Source organism: Somniosus microcephalus, chromosome 22 (genome assembly GCF_052327205.1).
Source record: "Somniosus microcephalus isolate GS21.2 chromosome 22, FLI_Smic_1.0, whole genome shotgun sequence".
Lineage (NCBI taxonomy): Eukaryota > Metazoa > Chordata > Chondrichthyes > Squaliformes > Somniosidae > Somniosus > Somniosus microcephalus.
The window spans coordinates 65,289,664-65,312,170 of record NC_141008.1 but is presented as its reverse complement, the minus strand read 5'-3'; the positions used below and the strand labels follow the sequence as shown (position 1 = coordinate 65,312,170).

Here is a 22,507-nt window from a genome sequence, read left to right as displayed (position 1 = left end):
TGAAGCGAACACACCTGATGTTGAAGAATTAGGTATCTACAGTATCTATGCCACTAACGGCAATGCCAGCAGTAGTGAGAGACTTCCGTACAAAGCTTTTGATCAACGAGCAATATATTGATGTGTATCAGACTGCTCTATCATGAGTAAGGACACATATGAGGCAGACATTTAAGGGGATATTTCAAAATACACAGAATATATACATTCCAACAAGAAAGAAAAATTCCAAGGGGAGGACCCACCATCCGTGGTTAACTAAAAAAGTTAAAGATAGTATTAAACTTAAAGAAAAACCATATAATTATGCAAAGACGGGTGGCGGGTCAGAAGATTGGACAGAATATAAAAAACAGCAAAGAATGACTAAAAGATTAATAAGGAGAGAAAAATTAGAGTACGAGAGAAAGCTAGCTAGAAATATAAAAACAGATAGTAAGAGTTTCTATAGATATTTAAAAAAGAAAAGAGTTAACAAAGTGAGCGTTGGTCCTATAAAAAGTGAGTCTGGGGAATTAATAATGGAAAATAAGGCAATTGAATTGAACAGGTATTTTGTATCGGTCTTCACTATAGAGGATACAAGTAACATCCCACAAATAGCTGTAAATCAGGAAATGGAAGGGAGGGAGGAACTTGAGAAAATTCTAATCACCAGGGAAGTGGTACTGAGCAAATTGCTGGAGCTGCGGGCTGACAAGTCCTCGGGTACTGATGGACTTCATCCTAGGGTCTTAAAAGAAGTGGCTAGTGAGATAGTTGATGCGTTGGTTTTAATTTTCCAAAATGCCCTAGATTCGGGGAAGGTGCTATTAGATTGGAAAATAGTGAATGTAACTCTTTTATTCAAAAAGGGAGGGAAACAGAAAGCAGAAAACTACAGGCCAGTTAGCTTAACATCTGTCATAGGGAAGATGTTAGAAGCTATTATTAAAGACGTTATAGCAGGGCACTTAGAAAAGTTCAAAGTAATCAGGCAGAGTCAACATGGTTTTGTGCAAGGGAAGTCATGTTTAACCAATTTATTGGAGTTCTTTGAGGAAGTAACATGTGCTGTGGATAAAGGGGAACCAGTGGATGTACTGTACTTAGATTTCCAGAAGGCATTTGATAAGGTGCCACATCAAAGGTTATTGCGGAAAATAAAAGCTCACGGTGTAGGGGGTAACATATTGGCATGGATAGAAGATTGGCTAGCTAACAGGAAACAGAGTGTAGGCATAAATGGGTCATTTTCTGATTGGCAAGATGTAACAAGTGGTGTGCCACAGGGATCAGTGCTGGGGCCTCAACTTTTTACAATTTATATAAATGACTTGGATGAAGGGACCGAAGGTATGGTTGCTAAATTTGCTGATGACACAAAGATAGGTAAGAAAGTAAATTGTGAAGAGGACATAAGGAGGCTACAAAGAGATATAGATAGGTTAAGTGAGTGGGCAAAGATCTGGCAAATGGAGTATAATGTGGGAAAATGTGAAGTTGTCCATTTTGGCAGAAAGAATAAAAAAGAAGCATATTATCTAAATGGTGAGAGATTGCAGAGCTCTGAGATGCAGAGGGATCTGGGTGTCCGAGTGCATGAATCGCAAAAGGTTAGTATGCAGGTACAGCAAGTAATTAGGAAAGCTAATAGAATGTTATCGTTTATTGCGAGGGGAATTGAATACAAAAGTAGGGAGGTTATGCTTCAGTTATACAGGGCATTGGTGAGACCACATCTGGAGTACTGTGTACAGTATTGGTCTCCTTATTTAAGGAAGGATGTAAATGCATTGGAAGCAGTTCAGAGAAGGTTTACGAGACTAATACCTGGAATGGGCGGGTTGTCTTATGAGGAAAGGTTGGACAGGCTAGGCTTGTATCAGCTGGAGTTTAGAAGAGTAAGAGGTGACTTGATTGAAACATATAAGATCCTGAGGGGTCTGGACAGGGTGGATGTGGAGAGGATGTTCCCTCTTGTGGGAGAATCTAGAACTAGGGGTCACTGTTTAAAAATAAGGGGTCGCCCATTTAAAACAGAGACGAGGAGAAATTTTTTCTCACAGAGGGTCGTGAGTCTTTGGAACTCTCTTCCTCAGAGGGCAGTGGAAGCAGTCTTTGAATATTTTTAAGGCAGAGGTAGATAGATTCTTGGTAAGCAAGGGGGTGAAAAGTTATCGGGGGTAGGCGGGAATGTGGAGTAATCGGATCAGCCATGATCTTATTGAATGGCGGAGCAGGCTCGAGGGGCCGAATGGCCTACTCCTGCACCTAATTCGTATGTTCGCATGAGAGTAAATTTAATCAAGTACCACTTACAAAGATTACCGTAGAGTTAAAAACCTACTCTGGAGAAATCCTAGAGACACGTGGAGAAATGGAATGTACAGTTCAACACAATGGCCAGGAAGTAAAGCTGCCTATTGTAGTGAGCTACAACAACAGGCCAACCCTCATGGGCAAAGACTGGTTGTGAAAGTTAAAACTAGACTGGAAAAACTTCTTCAGTGTAGATGCTTCAAAGAAGTGACTCAACACAATGCTGAACAAGTACGAAAGCATGTTCACAGACAGTTATGAGAGCATCACTGGATATAACGTACATATCCACATCAGGTCCAACGCGAAGCCTGTCTATTGTAAGACAAGGGTGGTCCCCTATGCATTGAAAAATCAGGTGGAGGAAGAGCTAGCGAAGCTCAGAGAGAACGGAGTGCTAGTAAAAACTGACAAAAGTGAATGGGCTACCCCGATCGTGGCAGTGGCCAAAGCAGACAAAACTGTATGCTTGTGTGGTGACTACAAGTTACTATCAACCAAGCAGTTGACGATGAGCAGTACCTGTTATCTACATCACAAGATTTGTATGCAGCACTCTCTGGGTCAAAGGTTTTCTCCAAGCTTGGCCTGTCGCACGCTTACGCTCAGCTGAATGTTGATAAAGAGAGTCAACAGTATCTCACCATCAACACACACAAGGGACTGTACTCCTACACCAAGCTGCCATATGGTGTAAAACCCTCCCCCAAAATCTCCCAGGCTATGATGGATAAGATTTTGCAAGGAATTCCAAATTGCTTATGCAATCAAGATGATGTGCTAATCGCAACAAGCAGCGAGGAAGAAAATCTAGAGTGTTAGATTTAGTGCTTCAAAGGTTGAATGCCCACAATATCAAATTGAAAAGGAGCAAATGTGCTTTTGTGCAGCCTGAGGTTGTGTACCTTGGTCTGAAAGTTGATGCAAATGGCTTGTAGCCAGTTAAGGAAAAGGTTGATACTCTCATCAATATTCCAAAGCCATAGAATGTGTCTGAGTTAAGATCTTTCCTTGGAATAGTCCAGTACTACGCACGTTTCTTACCTGAGTTAGCGACCATGTTAGCTCCATTGCACGAGCTCTTCAAGAAGGATATCCAGTGGAAGTGGACAAAAGTGCAACAGGAAGCTTACGACGCTTGTAAGAGAAGTCTCTCTAGCGATGCTCTACTAGTTCACTACGACACAGAGCGTGAGCTTAAGTTAGCGTGTGATGATTCTAGCAATGGAGTGGGAGCTGTCATAAGCCACGTAATGGATGATGGCCACGAGAAACCAATCATGTTCACCTCGCAAACCCTCGCAAAGAGCAAAGAGCAAAAGAAACTACGCACAAATTGAAAAGGAAGCACTCGCCATAGTGTTGGAATCAAGAAATTCCAACATTTCCTGACTGGCAGAAAGTTTACCCTGATAACCGATCACAAACCGTCCAAATCTGCCATCCCTGCAATGGCCGGATCAAGAATGCAACATTGGGCAGTGTTGTTGCCACAATATGACTACATGATTCAATATTGCACTTCAAAGCAAAACGCAATCACAGATGCCTTGTCCAGGTTGCCACATGAAGACTCGTATGTTGGGGGTGAAGGTGAGATTTTCATGTTAGGTGCAGTTGACAAAGACTTTCCCGTGAATGCAACTGAGATTGTAGATGAGACTCAAAAGGACTCAGTACTGAAAAGAGTATGAAAACAGCTTGAATGGATGGACAGATCAGTGTCTGGACACAGAGTTGAAACCATTCCATAACCGTCGTACTGAATTGTCTTGTGAGCAAGGTTGTATCAAGTAGGGAAGCAGAGTGGTGGTATCTACTTCATTGAGTTCAGAACCAACACAAAACAGCCTGAAAATTGGTTCAACACCAAAACCTTCTGTAAGGAGATCAGGACGGCTCCGCAAACCTGTTATTAAACGGAATTTGTAGTTCATTTAAAAGAAACAAAGCCAGGAGGTTTTGTTATGTGGTACATGTAATGCTGGGAAAGGTGGGACCATAGTTTTGCTGTATTTGAGAGGGGAATGTATACATTTTTTTTTAAGGGGAAAGCAGTGTAATGTATTATCACATGGTTTGCCACATGGCTTAGTATGAGCATGCTCAGTTCGCTCTGGCCTAATAAACAAGCACATGGACTAGCAACTCATCCTGTCTCTGTCCCACATATATTACAATAATGCCAGTGGTCTCCTCTGTCAAACTTCTTGTGGTCCCATGGGCCTCATTCTATGAGTATAAGAGCAGGGAAGTCCTGCTACAACTGTACAGGTATTGGTGAGACCACACCTGGAGTACTGGGTACAGTTTTTGTCTCCTTATTTAAGGAGGGATATACTTGCATTGGAGGCAGTTCAGAGAAGGTTCACGAGGTTGATTCCTGAGATGAAGGGGTTGACTTATGAAGAAAGGCTGAGCAGGCTGGGCCTATACTCATTGGAATTTAGAAGAATGAGAGGTGATCTTATTGAAACATAAGATACTGAGGGGGCTCGACAAGGTAGATGCAGAGAGGATGTTTCCCCTCGTGGGGAAATCTAGAACTCGGGGGCATAGTTTCAGAATAAAGGGTCGCCCTTTTAGAACGGAGATGAGGAGGAATTTCTTCTCTCAGAGGGTCGTAAATCTGTGGAATTCTTTGCCCCGCAGAGCCTGGAGGCTGGGTCATTAAATACATTTAAGGTGGAGATAGACAGATTTTTACAAGATAAGGGAGTGAAGGGTTATGGGGAGAGGGCAGGGAAGTGGCTTTGAACACAAGATCAGCCATGATCTTATTGAATGGCGGAGCAGGCTCGAGGGGCCAAGTGGCCTATTCCTGCTCCTATTTATTATGTTCTCTTATGTTCTTATGTCCTCTCCCTATGTGTGTTGTCGTCATACTGGAGTCGTCAGCCATGACTGCATGTGATATACTAGATCACCAGTCAACTATCTAGATACATGGTTTTGAGTCATCAGGGCTGTTATGGTGGATTGCCACACGATCAAAAGCATCTGACAGTTTCCTGGGTAGCAGGCTTTCATGTGCAGGATTAGATGATTAACATCACCCACTAGCTGGATGTCAATTGAATTAAACCCATTCCTATTCATGAAATTGAGGGGGTTGTTGTTCAGAGCTTTCAAGGCCACGTATGTCCTGCACCTGTGGGAACCCCGCCAGTCTATTGAATTGGACTGCTTGCTCTCTTTGTTTTTCAGGTACCATTGAGAAGATAATGAACTGTGAGGCCCACCTACATAGAGTATCAATTACTATTTTTTTAACATTGGCGAACTGTTGCGTGACTAATATGACAAAGATCTCCCAGGGTTGCCCAGGAATACCCACTGGCAAAGTATTGTGGCCATTTTTTTTTCGGGGGGTGGGGGGATTGTAGCTGTCACCACACTGCCTGATTTCACCGTTACTGCCTCAAAATAAAGGCACATCCAGTCCAGTATGTCACAAATGTACGGATTTGCTTGTAACAGTTTTAATCAAGAGGCCAGACAGTGCGTATTATTCAAGTGCCTTTGTCCCCTTGATAAGATTAGTTTGGTATTTTAAATTGCTAAATAGCTGCATTTGATGTGAGCCGCAGTAATACCTGTTTTCCTGTCAATTAAATAAATGAATGGTTTATCCACTATCTCTAGATAGTTGAATATTAAGCAAAAGCTTTGTGCATAGAAATGAATGCTTTTATGGTGTTTTGCCTCTCACTGATACAAGTCGGTCCTGCTGTTTGTTAACTCGAGATTTTTCAGGATTCAATGTGGCCATATTAGGATTATTGAAAGATTATTTTTCTTTCTTGAATTTTAACCTCGTCAAGTTTGAGTAGGAAGCTGAATATAAAGGAAAATAACTGGATAACAACATAAACCTATTGCAGTTCTTCAGTTCATGCTGAGATTTGAGGACAGGGACCCTGTAATATGAGGCTTGTGTTATACACATTATAATTCAAGTTCAACTGACACAGACCAAAAGGGACGGACCGCCAAATATGGGCAGAATTTCTCAATCCAGACTGGATTATTTTCCAAAGAATTTTCTCCTAAAATGTAACTAACCACTTTCCTCATCTTTTCTACCTTTAATATCTGTACCTTGCTGAATTTTCTTGTGTTTCTAATTGCTATTGGATTATGAATTGATATGTTAGTTGCTTTAACTTGTAAAAACGCTGGTTTAATACTCTCCTGTTTCTGAAGAAGGTGGAATTGTTGCTTGAGACTATAGTTAACCCAATACACAGGTACAACAAATAGGATAAATGTTAACCACACAATTCTGAAAGTGAATATTATGGAAAAGGTACAGGGTCCAATCATAGGGGACACACACCATTTATGACCACTGTGAGAATATGGAGAGAGAAATATTTCTGCAAAAACCCCAAATTAGAACACAGTAATTCAACAGTATTTTCAAAAAAGATTTGACGCTGCCAGTTCTGAGTAAGGTCTTACTGTACCTGTCCATCCATTACGATTCTCTTTACTAACATCAGCGCCATGCTTTAGTAAAACTCGTGTGCACTCCTGGTATCCAAGCGTAACAGCAAGATGCAATGGAGTCCGACCTCGTGGGTCAAGCTGTTCAGTGTCAACCTGCCAATCAAAGGACATGTTCAGCAGTTGTTTTTTTTACCGTTTTGCTTCTTAGATTTATAAATAAGCACGGAAAAGCAAAATTGGTCACCTCAATGACAGGCTCATTTTCAATGAAGATCACTGTTTTGACATTTCTGTTAAAATCTGAGCTAGAACCAATTTTAAGCTGGGACTCTGGTGTGTCATGTGAGATGTCTGAGCTGACATATCTTCGACTGGACGCCAGTTTTCTTTTACTCCCAATTACTTCCTCCTTTTCTCAAGGCATTGACTTGTACTGGGCGTTCCACCACATCTCACCAAGTGGCCATTTTTCATGTGTCAGACTAGACAATGAGTATTGGCAGGCTATTCAAATGTGAGAAGCATCACATTTCATCCTCACTTAAAATGCAGATAAATGCACTTTCCAGGAGGGCAGCAGGCAGCTCGCAAGTGAAGCGCGATTGAAGATCGGGATGTTGCTGTTGTCGTAGTGGCTCTCCAGGTAATTGAGGAAGAGGGGCAACCGGATCGGGAGGTAGGTGTGACCAGGGGGGGAGATAATGGCGGTGAACAGGTGGGGAGGTAGCGGGGGTGAACAGGTGGGGAAATAGCAGCAAATAGATGGGGAGGCAGTGGCGGTGATCGACTGGGGTAGTAGCGGTGGCGTTCAGGTGGGGATGTAATGGCGCTGCATGGGTGGGGGAGAAGTAGCGGTTAACAGGCGGGGAGGTAGTGGCGGTGAACCCGGGTTGAGGTTGCGGTAGACGGCAGCAGTCCGCGTTCTTTGAATGCATGGTCAGGAGGAGACCGCCTGCTCCTCCTGGCTCCTCATTCAGGTAAATATTTTTTTTTCACTGATTTTCCTGAGTGTAGCCAGCGCCCATGCCGCCTGCCTCAGAACAAACCAATCTTGTAGTGGGGGCCTCCTTATTTGCATTTGCAAAAGGCCCAATGCCTTTTTCAGGTGTGGGCCCTGGACGACGATTTTTTGGCCTTTACCAATATGGCGGGCGGCACAATTCTGGTTCATTATAAGCTTGCACTTCCTGCCCACCATAGTAGAGACTCAGAAGGCTGTTTGGCCTCCATAAAATGAACACTACACAGCCAGATTTATAGGCCTTAACCTCCAAGTTGCACTCTTCTTTGCATCACCCCTCCTGTCTCTTCTGAACACAACAAGCCGTGATCGCTACAATATGCTTGGTTGTGAGACCAATTGAAATTAATGTTGGAACACCTAAAATCATGATGGATGTGTCTGAAAGGAATCACAAAATTAATAATTGGCAAAAGAGCAGCTATACCTTAAGCTCCAGCAATGGACCTGGATGTGCAGCATATAAATCTGCTGGCTGGGTGGATTTCAAATCTATTATATCGATTCAGAAAGCCACAATAAAACTTTGAAATTAATCTGTGTCAGCAAAGAGTTGAATAATTCTGTGTACAATAGATTTGGAACTAGTTAACTCATGCTTTATGATGGCAATCTTTATTCATGTATTATTGTTTAGTTAAAAGGCTACATAACTAACTGGTCTTTAGTGTTTAGGAAATGAATGTTGCCTTGAAAAACTGGCCTGTCAGATACTCGTGTTTTATAGCGAGAAGCTATATGTGCAGCATTTATTGGCTGCACTGATGAAAGCTTTGCCACAGATATCATCAAGCATAATTGTACTGCTGTAATAGATCAAAATGCTCAATATCAGAAACATAATAGCCTTTGCCACGTAGCCAGGTCCCTGCTGATACTGCAGAAACTCCACAGGGAAGAAAGGGAAGACCAACCTTTTGTTTTATTTTGAAGCACAATAGATCTTACAGTGAGCAATAATGCAGTTGACATTTTCTCCATTTGTACTGAATGGACGGCCTCGTATTGGCCATTTATCAGTTCTCTGAAATAAAATGGCTCACTAAAAAAAAAACTTGCCGCTCTTCTCGTCATGATTGATGATTTTCAAGCTTTAGTTCCTTTAACAGATGCACCTTCTTTACAAAAAACACTGTGCATGGAGGGAGAAATCCAGAGGAGCACTGTGCCATTTTCATCACGATATCACAAGTGACACAATGATTTACATAATTGGGCTGTCCTTCTGCAAACAAACTTTATTTTAATTTAATTTTTAGACAATGCCACTTTAAGGCTGCAGATTTTACAAATTAGTTACATGTTTAATTTCCAAATGTGTCCTAGCAATAATTGAAACAGAATCTTCAATATCGAAAACAATTTATTTTCTGCAGTATGTCCTGCCGCAAACTTCCTCCACACAGTAACCATTTCCTTCCACAGTGAGGATCATATATAATCCCTACACTGTAGCCTTGGATAACAAAAAATCAGTTCTGTCACCATTTCACTTTCCTGTAATCTCTGGCTTGGTCAATGAGCTTGTTTTTATTGACATTGCAACAACTGTAAATTTCTGAAATAAAAGTTGGTGAGCTTTTGAGATTGCCTGCTGAGATGGATCGCCAGGACTTCCTGTGGACAATTCATGTTGTTCCCGGTAGCTGTGGGGTCGTGAGATGCAGCGCTCTGATTCTCGTGATTGCTGCCGTACTGTAGTGTGGAGGTAGCAAGCGGTAGCCAGATATTTCCCCACAGGGCAGAGAAAATTGTAGGGAGAATCACCTCAAGGCTACTGACCTAGTGGCTGATTCAGACCAGATGTTTGGCCTGATAGCAGGTCCTCCATCTCTGCTCTTGCCTGCAGTTGGGGCATGGCCTGACCAAAGGGGACTGCCCTTTTAGGGAAAAGGCAGAAGACTGTATAGAGATGAGTGGGAGCAATTTGTGTCCCTTTATGATTTCACACTGACTGGGCTGATTTTTTAAGCTGAATCCAAAGATCGGATTTAAATGTCTGATACTTGAGTACATCCACCTGCCATGTTGCCTTGAAAAATAGACAAAGCGTCAACTCTATATAACCAGAAATCATATGCAGGTATGCCACCAAAATTAATGGAGACAATAGACTCATTCTGCACCACAAGACTACAATGGATCAATATTAACAATTAGATATAACAACAGAAAATGCTGGAAAAACTCAGCAGGCCAGGCAACATCCGTGGAGAGAGAAATAGAGTCAACGTTTCAGGTCGAAGACCCTTCGTCAGGTTTCGACCTGAAACGTTGACTCTATTTCTCTCTCCACCTGTTGCCTGGCCTGCTGAGTTTTTCCAGCATTTTCTGTTGTTATTTCGGATTTCCAGCATCCGCAGTATTTTGCTATCGTATTATATTATCAATTAGATGGTGGGTTAAGAATTTTTTTCTCAGAGGGTAGTAAATCTGTGGAATTCTCTGCCCCAGAGAGCCGCGGAGGCTGGGTCATTAAATACATTTAAGCTGGAGATAGACAGATTTTTGCAAGATGAGGGAGTGAAGGGTTAGACAGATTTTTGCAAGGTAAGGGAGTGAAGGGTTATGGGGAGCGGGCAGGGAAGTGGCTTTGAGCCCAAGATCAGCCCTGATCTTATTGAATGGCAGAGCAGGCTCGAGGGGCCAAGTGGCCTATTCCTGCTCCTATTTCTTATGTTCTTAATAAATTAATGAATTCAAACAGAATTATTATTTTTACAGCCACAGACTGTCATTGCTTCTCTGCTGCCCTTTACAATGTCAGGGAAACTCCAGCAAGATGATGAAAACAGCACAGTGCACATTCAGAGGGGCATTTTGTAATTCCCTTTTTAAAAGTGCGAGATTGAGCTAAATCCAGAATGATCTGACTTCAACAAAATTAACACATTTGTAACTTAATCCAAAATGGCAGGATTTAATTTTATCCTCATTTCCCAATGACACGTGGAGCCTCCAGGGAGAAAACGCAGCTCAGACTGCACCCACAATCCCTCAGGAAGCACATCTGCGTACAATGGGCAGCGTCGGAGTGAGCTTGAGAATGGGGCCCCCACCCAGGTACCTAACTTAGAGCTTGTGCTTAAAAAGATCAAATGATGATGGCTGTACAAGAACAATTTTATTGCATCACAAAAGATGAACAAATGTTGAACAGGGCTACTGTTTCAACAAATGATTGCCAAGACAACATTGTCAGAAGAACAGATGTGTTCCCAAGGTGCAATGTTGCCCCTGGAGGCAGACCGTGAGGTACCAGGACGATGCATGCTGCACCAGCCACCAAGGTATTCAAGTCACTTAATCAGGACTCCGAAAGAAATCATTAAGAAACTGACAGCATATAAAAAAAAAACACCTGAGCTGGTTCAGGAAACACATACGGGCCGTACAGGACCAGACGGGAGTGAATCGTTCTCTTTTACCCGCTGTGTGTTGTACATGTACAGGAGCTGACGCCGAGACACACACGGGCCGTACAGCACCAGACGGGAGTGAATCATTCCCTTTTACCTGCTGTGCACTGTACATGTACAGGAGCTGACACTGAGACACACACGGGCCGTACAGTACCAGACGGGAGTGAATCGTTCCCTTTTACCCGCTGTGCACTGTACATGTACAGGAGCTGACACTGAGACACACACGGGCCGTACAGTACCAGACGGGAGTGAATCGTTCCCTTTTACCCGCTGTGTGCTGTACATGTACAGGAGCTGACACTGACAGGAATGAGTGCAGCCAGCAAGGCGCTTGCTAAAAAGAGTATTTTTTACATACTGGTTTCTAGCAATTTCCACATGCCTTCAAGTGTTGACAGCTTCTCAACAGCCCCATTTGCACTGAAGAAAGTGATTTGCACAAAAGTTCACAGGTCTTGCGGATAATATTAGCACCGATTCTAACTCCCATTCGGGAGTTGTGCGGCCACGGGAAAGCAGTGGGATCGCTGGCGATAAGTTGCTGCGGTCATTTTAACTGCCTGACCGCCCGGTTTATGCCAGGCGGGCGGGGTTAAAATCTGCGATATAATATGGCCAAGTCTAGACAGCTGGGACTCTGAAACTGCCACATAGGAAGAACAGCCACAATAAGTATGTTTTATTATCACCCTCCTGTTTCTAACTGTACCCTGTGCACTGATCACTGACATTTATATTGGCATTTTCACTATATTTATGTATGTTCTGAAGCAATTGTGTGCCTCCTGGTTTACATACTCTTGAAACCCATGGGAGCTACTCTGGGTAAATTTTCTTAGATAAATCATTTAAAAAGAGGGTAATAGGCCAATGGCAGTGATTTATAGGCTATAATTCAATTGAATGATTTTGATTATATCACAAATGCCTACAGGAAAGCACGCCGAGACTGAATTACAGCCTGAAGCTCAGTCACAGCTTTTTGTTATTCTTCAGTATGTTGTATATACTATCTACTTTTGTTTTTTTTTAAACTTGTCTTACTGTGCATTGAATATGTTGGGCAGTAACAGGATGGCAGTGTGGGTACTAAAAGTACATGTTAGAATTTGACTTGACACAATGGAGTTATATATTTTCAACTCTGAATTAGTGGGAGATACACTGCACACTATATACAGTGCACCATTGTGGGATTAGAACATAAGAACATAAGAAATAGGAGCTGGAGTCGGCTATTTGGCCCTTCAAGCCATCCAATAATATCATGGCTGATCTTCTACCTCATCTCCACTTTCCTGCACTAGCCCCATAGCTCTTGATTCCCTTAATATTCAAAAATCTATCAATCTCTGTCTTGAATATACTCAACGACTGATGAGAACATATCAACGGCTGATTAACACTCAGCAGTGTCTCAGTTTTATACAGTTTATTACTAAATTGCATAGTTTAAGAATATGCCTTGATTAAAATGGAAAGATGCGGCTCAGTTGACAGCACCCTCGCCTCTGAGTCAGAAGGTTGTGGGTTCAAGTCCCATTCCAGGGACTTGAGGACAAAAATCAAGGGCTGACACTTCAGTGCGGTGCTGAGGGAGTGCTGCACTGTTGGAGGTGCCGTCTCTCGGACGAGATGTTAAACCAAGTATGACCTTTCAGGTGGATGTAAAAGATCTACTATTTTGAAGAAGGGTGTCTGGGCCAATATTTATCCCTCAGCACTGAAAAAACAGATTAACTGGTCATTATCACATTGCTGTTTGTGGGAGTTTGCTGTGCGCAATTGGCCACCACGTTTCCTACATTACAACAGTGACTACACTCCAAAAGCACTTAATTCGCTGTAAAACGCTTTGGGATGTCCTGAGGTATTTATATAGTGTCTTTCACGACAAGTATTTCTTTCTTTATGGTTGAAATAAAAAAGAGGATGGGAATGATAGACCTGTGTGTATTTCCAGCATTTTGTTTTTATTATTGTCAAAGTAGGTTTGATGGTTTTGCCGTCAAGAAAGTGTAGTTTCTACATTACCTCCAACAAGATCTTCTCAGCACATTACAGTTCTAGCGATGTGCCATCCTCAACTAACAGCTGATCTTGAGGTAAAACTCATTTTAAAATGTCAGGGGTGTTCTCAGAAAATCAGGCCAGAGACCTTTTGTGAAGCAAATAATATGGAAAAAAATAGTAACCGTACATCTGGATAGCACTGGTCAGATCTAGCATGCTAAAACTAAGAGGTGATGCTGCCTTCAGCAATATTTCCAACAAATTCATTACCGTTGTCATTTTACAGTAGATCTTACTCTCGGGTTCAGTGTCATCAACCACTGATGTAAGCGGACCTCATGTCCCCTGAGAGTCAGAATCAAATCAATCAAATCAAATCAACTTTTATTGTTATTGTTAGTGCACAAGTGCAGTACAACGAAATGTAGGCTTGCGGCTCCCGAGAGTGTACAATTTGGATTAGGACACTTATATATGTACAAATGTATGTTGAAATGTTTATTAGCATAAATATGACCATAATAAAGTGCATTGGCAGATGTGCAGGCTTTAGTGTTTATTTGTGGAGTTCAGTAGGATGACAGCCCTGGGAAAGAAGCTGTTCCTAAATCTGGTCGTATGGGTGCGAATGCATCTGTAGCGTCTTCCAGATGGTAGGAGGGCGAACAGACTGGCTGGGGTGGGTAGGGTCTTTGATGATGGACCGTGCCCTCCGTAGGCAGCGTTTCTGATATATATGTTCTATGGTCGGTAGCCGGGTGCCGGTGATGCGTTGGGCAGTTTTGACTACCCGCTGCAGGGCTTTCCGGTCATGGGAGCTACAGCTGCCGTACCATACCGTGATACAGTTTGTCAGGATGCTCTCTATAGTGCAGCGGTAGAAGTTAGAGAGGATCGGGGGTGACAGATTACATCCCTTCAGCCTCCTCAAGAAATATAGGCGCTGCTGGGCCTTCTTCACCAGAGAGGAGGTGTTGAGGGACCAGGAGAGGTCTTCCGTGATGTGGACTCCGAGGAACTTAAAGCTGGCCACCCTTTCCACCTCCGCCCCATTGATGTGGATGGGGGTGTGACTTCCGCCTTTGGACTTCCTCCACTTGCCTAATATCAAAGTAAGTGATCAAACACCAAACCCTTGCCATTGTACTCCAACTCATTGGAATGTACCATGTAAATCTTCTCTCTTTGAAAGATGGACTGAATGTACATTCTATTAGATTGAAACCCAAGCTCTACACCAAAAGACAACTCATTAAACTTAGAAGAGATAAATAAACTGAATTCAGTGCATATGTTTTTCCAATTATGACTTTTACTGTCCTTCCTGAGATATTAAAATAATAAAGATGCTTCAGCTGAACTACCAGTGGTAGCACTCTCGCCTCAAAGTCTGAAGATTGAGGGTTCCAGCCCCATTCCAGAGACTTGAACACGTAATCTAGGCTGACACTCCAGTGCAGTACGAAGGGAACACTGCACTGTCGGAGGTGCCGTCTTTCGGATGAGACATTAAACCGAGGCCGCATCTGCCCTCTCAAGTGGACATAAAAGATCCCATTGGAATATTTCTAAGAAGAGCAGGAGTTCGCCCGGTGTCCTAGCCAATAGTTATCCCTCAACCAACATCAATAAAACAGGTTATCTGGTCATTTATCTCACTGCTGTTTGTGGGACTTTACTATATGAAATTGGCAGCTGTATTTCCCTACATTACAACAGTGACTACACTTCAAAAAGGACTTTATTGGCTGTGAAGCACTTTGAGATGTCCTTAGGTTGTGAAAGGTGCTATATAAATGCAAGTTCTTTACTTTTTTTTTCTTGAACTATCTGTCAACACACATTGGGCCTTGAGAACCAATATTCACTTCTGATGTGTATGTTATACCAGCAGCAATTCCCATCCAGGCAACCAGTCTTTGTTCCACGCTGAACCAACTGGCCATTTTCTGTACGAATCTAGTTTATTAACCCTTCATGTGCTGGCTCTTGCAATAGGGGTTTCAATTCAAAACTAATAAAGGCAAAAATCTATTTTTGTCTCAACCATAGTCATACTATTCTGCACTAATTTAACGCAGCCGTTAACCTGTTTCCTTTAAATCAGTTAACAAATGCATTAAGACAGCACGCAGAGGAATTTCATAGTGACGCAACAATGTATTCATCAATAATATTTTTTCTATCCATTCACAGGGTGTGGGCGTCGCTGGCAAGGCCAGCATTTATTGCCCATCCCTAATTGCCCTTGAGAAGGGGGTGGCAACCCACCTTCTTGAACCGTTGCAGTCCGCGTGGTGCAGATACTCCCACAGTGCTGTTAGGTGCGAGTAATGTCGCTCACTTGGGGGTCCATTCAGTTATCCTCATTTTGATTCTCCAGAGCCCATTATTGGACTCCAGGAGATGAAAGGGAGAAAAAGTTATGGCAATGTTGATGTCTTTGGTTTGCTTTGTGAAGCCGTTTGTAGTTCTTGGTGGCAGAATTTCAATATTACACTAACTTTTAAATTAAAGAAAAATGATATGCCTAATCTGAACAGTTTCTATAGTGTGGCATCGGAATGTTAGCCACCCACAGACACAGACCGAACATGGACAGAAAGCACAAGCACATTTTAAAAGCTGCAATAGGAGGATATTGGTGCACTGGTATGCTGGGTCACATAGGTACTCTCCGTAGTTTCCCTTAACACAGATATCAGATCTCAGCCAGGCTGTTGGAGAAGCGCAGAGGTAACATACTTCTTCCAAACCAGTGAGGAAAAACCAGGGCTTATCCTTCAATGTCCAAATAGTTGGTTCACATCCCTGAGCATTCAATCCACTGAGGTCCATGTAGTAGCAGCTACTGTACAGAGGAGGCAAGCAGAGGTCAGGTGTGTCCCATTGTGGGGAGTTAAAAATGGTGAGTGAGTCAGAACTGGGCTCTCTTGTGCACCCTGTGTGATTGCCTTAAAAACCATGTTTTGTGGAATCCTTGGAGTAGGCCACCTGTCTACTCACTCTTCCCTGTAGTTGGTCAACAGGCTGGGAAGATCTGAACAAGGGAAGGGAGGAAATAGGTGTACCTTTCTTTTTTACACCTATGTACCTTCACCAAAAAGAGAGAATTGAGGCTTAGGACCAGACCATCTGCCCAATAAATGAGAATACAAGAGCTTACAAATTAGGGACTAGGTGGGGGTGATTTCCTTTTCACAATGTGCTAGCAACATTGTAAATATAGTGGCAAGATATCTCCCGATCACTATTTCCAACAAAGTCATAAATTCATTCAAAAAAATGCAGTTACAATTTTGTAAAAGTAGCAATGAGAGGAAGACTCCCTACTATATGTACAATGGGCCGGATTTTGCTCTCAATGGCGAATGAACTTACAGTTGTCCACAGACTTTCTATGGGATTTTGCACTGGAACATACGATAAATTAGAGAGCCAAACCGGTGCGGCGCCCTCCACAGGGGAACTAGGACCTGCGTGAAGAGGGCAAGCAACTGTGCATCTCCTTATCCAATCAGATTGAAGAATCGTTAATGAGCAGTGCAGAGTCTGAACCAGGAAGTGTCAGTGGGAATAGTTAATTCAATGTCAAATCAGGTACAGAAAGCGAAACAGAGGGAAAGAATGATTGGATTACGAGAGAGAGATGAGAGAGACAGAAAGAAAAAGCAAAAAAAATTATTTACATATTCTTTATTTTTTAAGCTCTCCATCAATAATTAAAATCTGAGGGAATGAGACTCCACATTTGTAAAAGTAAATTTTCAGTGCCAGAGAGGTTGTTTCACAGTAATTAAGACTTATCACGCCATTAAAACGGTATGTGGGCTGCAATGAACAAGCCCTAACTTTTTCTGGCGAGTTTAGTTCCTATCTCCGAGGTAAGTACTGCAACGTCACGCCATTCCATGTATTTGAAGGCCAAGTCTCTCGGCGAGACACCATTATCGCCCAGCTTTTGGAGGAGCAGGTCATCTTGGACAGCAGCTTTCTGATTTCCATGTTTAGCTGCACATGTGCGGTCCCTGGAGGTTGCTGTCCGATTCCCATATAAATAACGGTCAGCACCGTTAGCCTCGCCGTTACTGCTACCGCAAAGTCCGGCCCAATGTGTTTACTAACACCCAGGGGAAATCTTCCTCCTACATTTTTTACACTGCTTAATGGAATTCAATAAACAATGAGTGAATTCATTGCTGTAAAGCAGAGCAACACAAAACACCACAACATTGAAAATTGATCTTCTCACATTAATTTGGCTGGGATTAATGCTGCAGCTTACACGGTGGGAAAAAAATCATTTTAAATTGATGTTGGGAATGTTCTGAGGGCAAAATTTTACCAAATGGAAAGGATTTACATTGAGGGCTATGAAACACATTGTAAATCTTTGTAGTATTAATGTGTATATGCAGCATCTCCATGACCGAACATCTCTTGACGCTTATATTGGATAATTGAATGATTAGATATAATCTGCTGAATACATTATTTTAAGGTATCTATAATGCTCATGCTTGCTAGTACAGCAATGTTCTCTGAATAATAAATATGTTTGACAAAGCAACAAAGACCTCTGGAATTGATTTTTTAAAGATTTAAATGAAGTAATTTTTTGTCAAAGGGGGAAAATCTATCTCAGACTAAGCTCGAATTTCCAGCGTTCAGCCATTGCCGGCGGGCGGCCCTACTGCAATTATTTTTGTCAGGCTCTGCTCCACAAGCACTGGTGGATTTGATTCTCGCCAACAGCACCGAGTTTCTGACCTCGGGCACATCATTGAGGAGAGGCAAAGCGTTGATTCAGGCTAGCCGCTCCGACTGGTATTAACGGAAGGCTCGTGGCACATTACCCACTTCCGTCCGCTGTCACTGAACGGCACAGGGAGACCCAACACGAGAAAAGTAGAAGTAGTTAATGCTGGAGAAAAAAAATAGGGGAGATTTTCCGGTTTGGAAAATTGCTCATCCCAATGTTGTCATTTTAAAAATGTATAGAGGGAAAATCAGGGGCCGGGACAGGCAATGGACCAGGAAAATCTCCCTTATTGTTATAATAGCAAAATACTGCGGATGCTGGAATCGGAAATAAAAACAGAAAATGCTGGAAATATTCAGCAGGTCAGGCAGCATTGGTAGAGAAATAAACAGAGTTAACGGGCTCGAATTTCCAAGCCCCGTGGAGGCAGGTTTGGAGGTGGGAGTGGGGGGGAAAATTGCAGAATCGGGGGGCACGAACCCTTCCAGCCTCCGTGCCCGTTTCACAGAAGGCGGGTGCCCGACCTGTGCTGGGAGCCGCCTCCCCGAGGCGGGAAGGGGATTAGTGTCAATTAACTGCCTGTTAACAGGTAGTTAACAGGCAGTTTTTGGTCTAATCCCTATTTTTATCCCTGAAGTGTGGGCTTCCCGACGGCTCCAAACCACGCCAAGTTAGCGAGGCGGGCCGTCGGGCTGAAGGGCTTGGAGGGTTTGAGATGTCCGGTGTTCAGGTGAGTGATGTGTGCATGAGTGCAGAGGTAAGTGTGTTTGGTGTGTGTAAAGTGTTTAAATAAGTTTTACTTACCTTTACTTCCTAATGCAGGCTTCCTTCCTTCAGGTCTTGGGAGTCCCTCATCTCACCAGCACAGAAAGCAGAATGGCCGCGAGCTGTCAAAAGTTGCAGCATTCTGCTTTCTGTTCTGGAGAGCTCTCTAACTGAGTCTGTGGAGAAGGACTCAAGTTAGAAGTCAGATTGTCAGTGTTTGACAGCTTCACAGAGCTGTCAAACGCTGATATTTCATCTGTCAAAAGCTCTTGACAGATGAAATGTCAATCCTGACGTCACCTGTAACCGGGTGTCCCTTAATTGGCCTTCTGAGCCCACTGGGCGGGCTCAACAAGGTCAATCAAGGGAAAATCGTGTGGGTTGGCCACAAATCGATGGAGGCGGGACTACAACCCAAAAAGTGGGAGTCCCGTCTCCATCGCGTCCCCATTGACAAAATCCAGCCCGATCGTTTCAGGTCTGTGATCCTTCGTCAGAACTGGAAAAAATTACAGATGTAACAGATTTTAACCAAGTGCAGAGGCAGGGAAAGCAGAGGGGGGGTGGGGGGGAGGCGGGGAGGAAAGAACAAAAGGGACGGTCTGTGATAGGGTGGAATTAGTTTGTGGAAAAGCATTTCTAAATTCTCGATGCAGCTTAACTGAAGCTGAGCTTGAAATACTGCACCAGTGCTCTGATATATGTGTGGTACTGCGATGCTGCAGTACACTTGTTGCATGAAGGGGCGCCACTATATCGATATCATACCAATTGCTTCTGCAAAGTTTGCTGTATTATAGCGATGGGCAAACAGCCCCCCTCCCATCACAGTAAGGCTCCTGTGGGACTTAAATAAACATTGGAAATTATGCTCCAGATCCCGGATTAGCCATGAGCATTTCATAGTACAGTCTAGAACCACTCAAAATGACACTTATTCACACGGTCATTTACATTTTTATTGGAAATGTTTGAAATTCATTCCGGCCACAACACAGGATGAAGATGCAGGTCTCTATGTTACTCATATCCTGCAAGTCATTGTTGGTTCTTGGCTGGACACAGCCCTTCTTCTAAAAGAACACTGCAGGATAAAAATTGGTCCTTGTTGCACCCGTTTACGAGGTGGAGAACAGGGGCAGAAAGTTTCACAGGGCTATGTCCCGCTCCCCAAGGATGTCTGAAATTCGTCCAACTCCACATTGGTCGGGCGATTTTTCAGGCGGTAGGCACCCTGTTATGTTAACTGCTGTCTTTTCCAACATTTTCTGTTTTTATGTTGGATTTCCAGCTTTCACATTTTTTAATCTTCTGCCAAATAACAGCCCCTGTGAGATGAGGGCATTAAAATAAAAGACATTTTTTGAATTAAAATAAAATGAAAAATTTCCATCCTATGGAGAATACTGTAAATTATGCCATTTACTGCAATCCAATATATTTCTCTAAGTTACATAACAATATCTAACAGTAAATTTCCCTAGCATATCATTCAGCTGTAACGAGTTCAAAAATGGGGATTCACAGGCTGTTTGATACAGAAAGAATCTGTCAACACATCACGATACAGAAAAATAGTCATAATAACATTCATGCTTCTGACCCAGGTATGCCTATTGCTGTTTTAATTAGTATTCTATTTGAAGATGGACACTAACATGGCTGCATATAGCACCACTATTCCCGGACAGAATGGAGATGATTGGATAATTCCCCCATCAATTATGCCTGGAAACAGCACTGCTGTAAGTGACTGGGATTTATTTTACGCACATAATTTGTAGTATGTAACTACCCTCTACTCACTGCATTTTGCTGGAGGGATTACCCTGCTATTATCAGGAGACATTGCTGTAGTTTCGGTCATGAGTTCTGTTTGCTGTAGTTCATTGAGACTCTTTTTAAATAGACTCTGTAGACTGTTTGCTGCAGTGCGCTATTTAAATGGACTCCGTTTGCAGAGTTTACTGTTCCCTTGTGGTGATGAAGATGCGACAATGATGTTTCAACGTGTACCAGTTGGACTGAGAGCGGTTTGCTGCTGCTTGCATCTTAGACTTCATTTCATTACGGCTCAGCTCTAAGAAAGTCGCAGCATAAGATATACCGGCCTCTGGGATATTTTTCATGTAGGTCCAATTCAAAAATGCTGTAAATCTCAACAGACTGATCGCCATCTGCATTCCAGTATAGATAGCTAAAATATTTTGAATGTTAAGTGTATGGATATGTATATTCCCAGTGTCTGATAGACCCATCCATGCATTCACAAATTCAACATTTGACAAGCACGCTCACAGTGTGCGTTGTTTAAATGCACAAAGTTTTTGCAGTTAAAATATGCTTATGAAGGTCTCCTACTGCGAGCCAGCAATAAAAAGGGTTAGATGAAACAGGGTGGGAGGGGGCGCGTGTGGAGCATAAACACTGGCATAGACCAGTTGGCACGAATGGCTTGTTTCTGTGCTGTAAATTCTATATTTAAAAAAATAGTCTGACCCTACTCAATATGAACTTAACTGGACCAGCCACATAAATACTGTGGCAACAAGAGCAGGTCAGAGGCTGGGTATTCTGCGGCAAGTGTCTCACCTCCTGACTCCCCAAAGCCTTTCTACCATCTACAAGGCACAAGTCAGGAGTGTGATGGAATACTCTCCACTTGCCTGGATGATTGCAGCTCCAACAACACTCAAGAAGCTCGACACCATCCAGGACAAGGCAGCCCACTTGATTGGCACCCCATCTACCACCTTAAACATTCACTCCCTCCACCACCGGCGTACCGTGGCTGCAGTGTGTAACATCTACAAGATGCACTGCAGCAACTCGCCAAGGCTTCTTCGGCAGCACCTCCCAAACCCGCGACCTCTTCCACCTAGAAGGACAAGGGCAGCAGGAGCCTTGGGAACACCACCATCTCCAAGTCATACACCATCCTGACTTAGAAGTATATCGCCGATCCTTCATCGTCGCTGGGTCAAAATCCTAACTCTCTCCCTAACAACACTGTGGGAGCACCTTCACCACATGGACTGCAGCGGTTCAAGAAGGCAGCTCACCACCACCTTCTCAAGGGCAACTAGGAATGGGCAATAAATGCTGGCCTTGCCGGCGACACCCACATCCCATAAAAACAAATTTAAAAAGTCATGAATTTGAGCAGGAAGATTTCATTAAGTCACTAGGACTCGATGAGAATATTTCAATCTTGCTAAAATCATGAAGGCTGAACCCATTTGTTAAACTGACATTCCTATTTGGTTGTCACACAAATGATTTCCGCTCTATAGCCGACACTTGTAAGGGGTGATTCTACAATCGTACAGTCCCCACAGGGAGCATGGGTCAGCAATAGAGCCGCAACATGGTCACCCCGATTCTCTGACCCGTGCTCCCTGTAAGCATGGCTTCCCGCTGGAAGAATGGAATCACCCCATAAATCCGCTGGTGTCCCGAGTGCTCGGTGGGTACACGTACCAGATGGTGTAGTACTGAGCCATACACTTCAAGAAAGTTCCAGGCTTGAACCTTGACCTGTGCTAAGCCAGCTGTTGTCAACTCGGGCAGCAGAGAAGGCACCACAATTGGCCTCCAGATCCCATGACATGAGTGGGGAAAGTTAACCAGCATTGATCCTTCTGATCGTTAACTAGTGGCTCCTATTGAGTCTGGACATTGGGGAGGACAGGTTCAGGTTTGGCTGCTATACTACTCACGGTGGAATAGTCTGCCAACACCAGCTGTCTAGACCCACCCATGAAGACT

General features: G+C 43.2%; 1 protein-coding gene across 2 annotated transcripts in view; it reads right to left on the bottom strand.

Annotated features, from left to right (window-relative positions):
* Positions 1-22,507, bottom strand: part of ankrd13b (ankyrin repeat domain 13B) — a 459,259-nt gene that overhangs the window by 130,960 nt on the left and 305,792 nt on the right. For both annotated transcript variants that reach the window (XM_085964969.1, XM_085964970.1), the window contains exon 2: positions 6,771-6,906. In XM_085964969.1, coding sequence (XP_085821095.1) covers positions 6,771-6,906 — 136 coding nt within the window. The remainder of the gene's footprint in view (positions 1-6,770; positions 6,907-22,507) is intronic.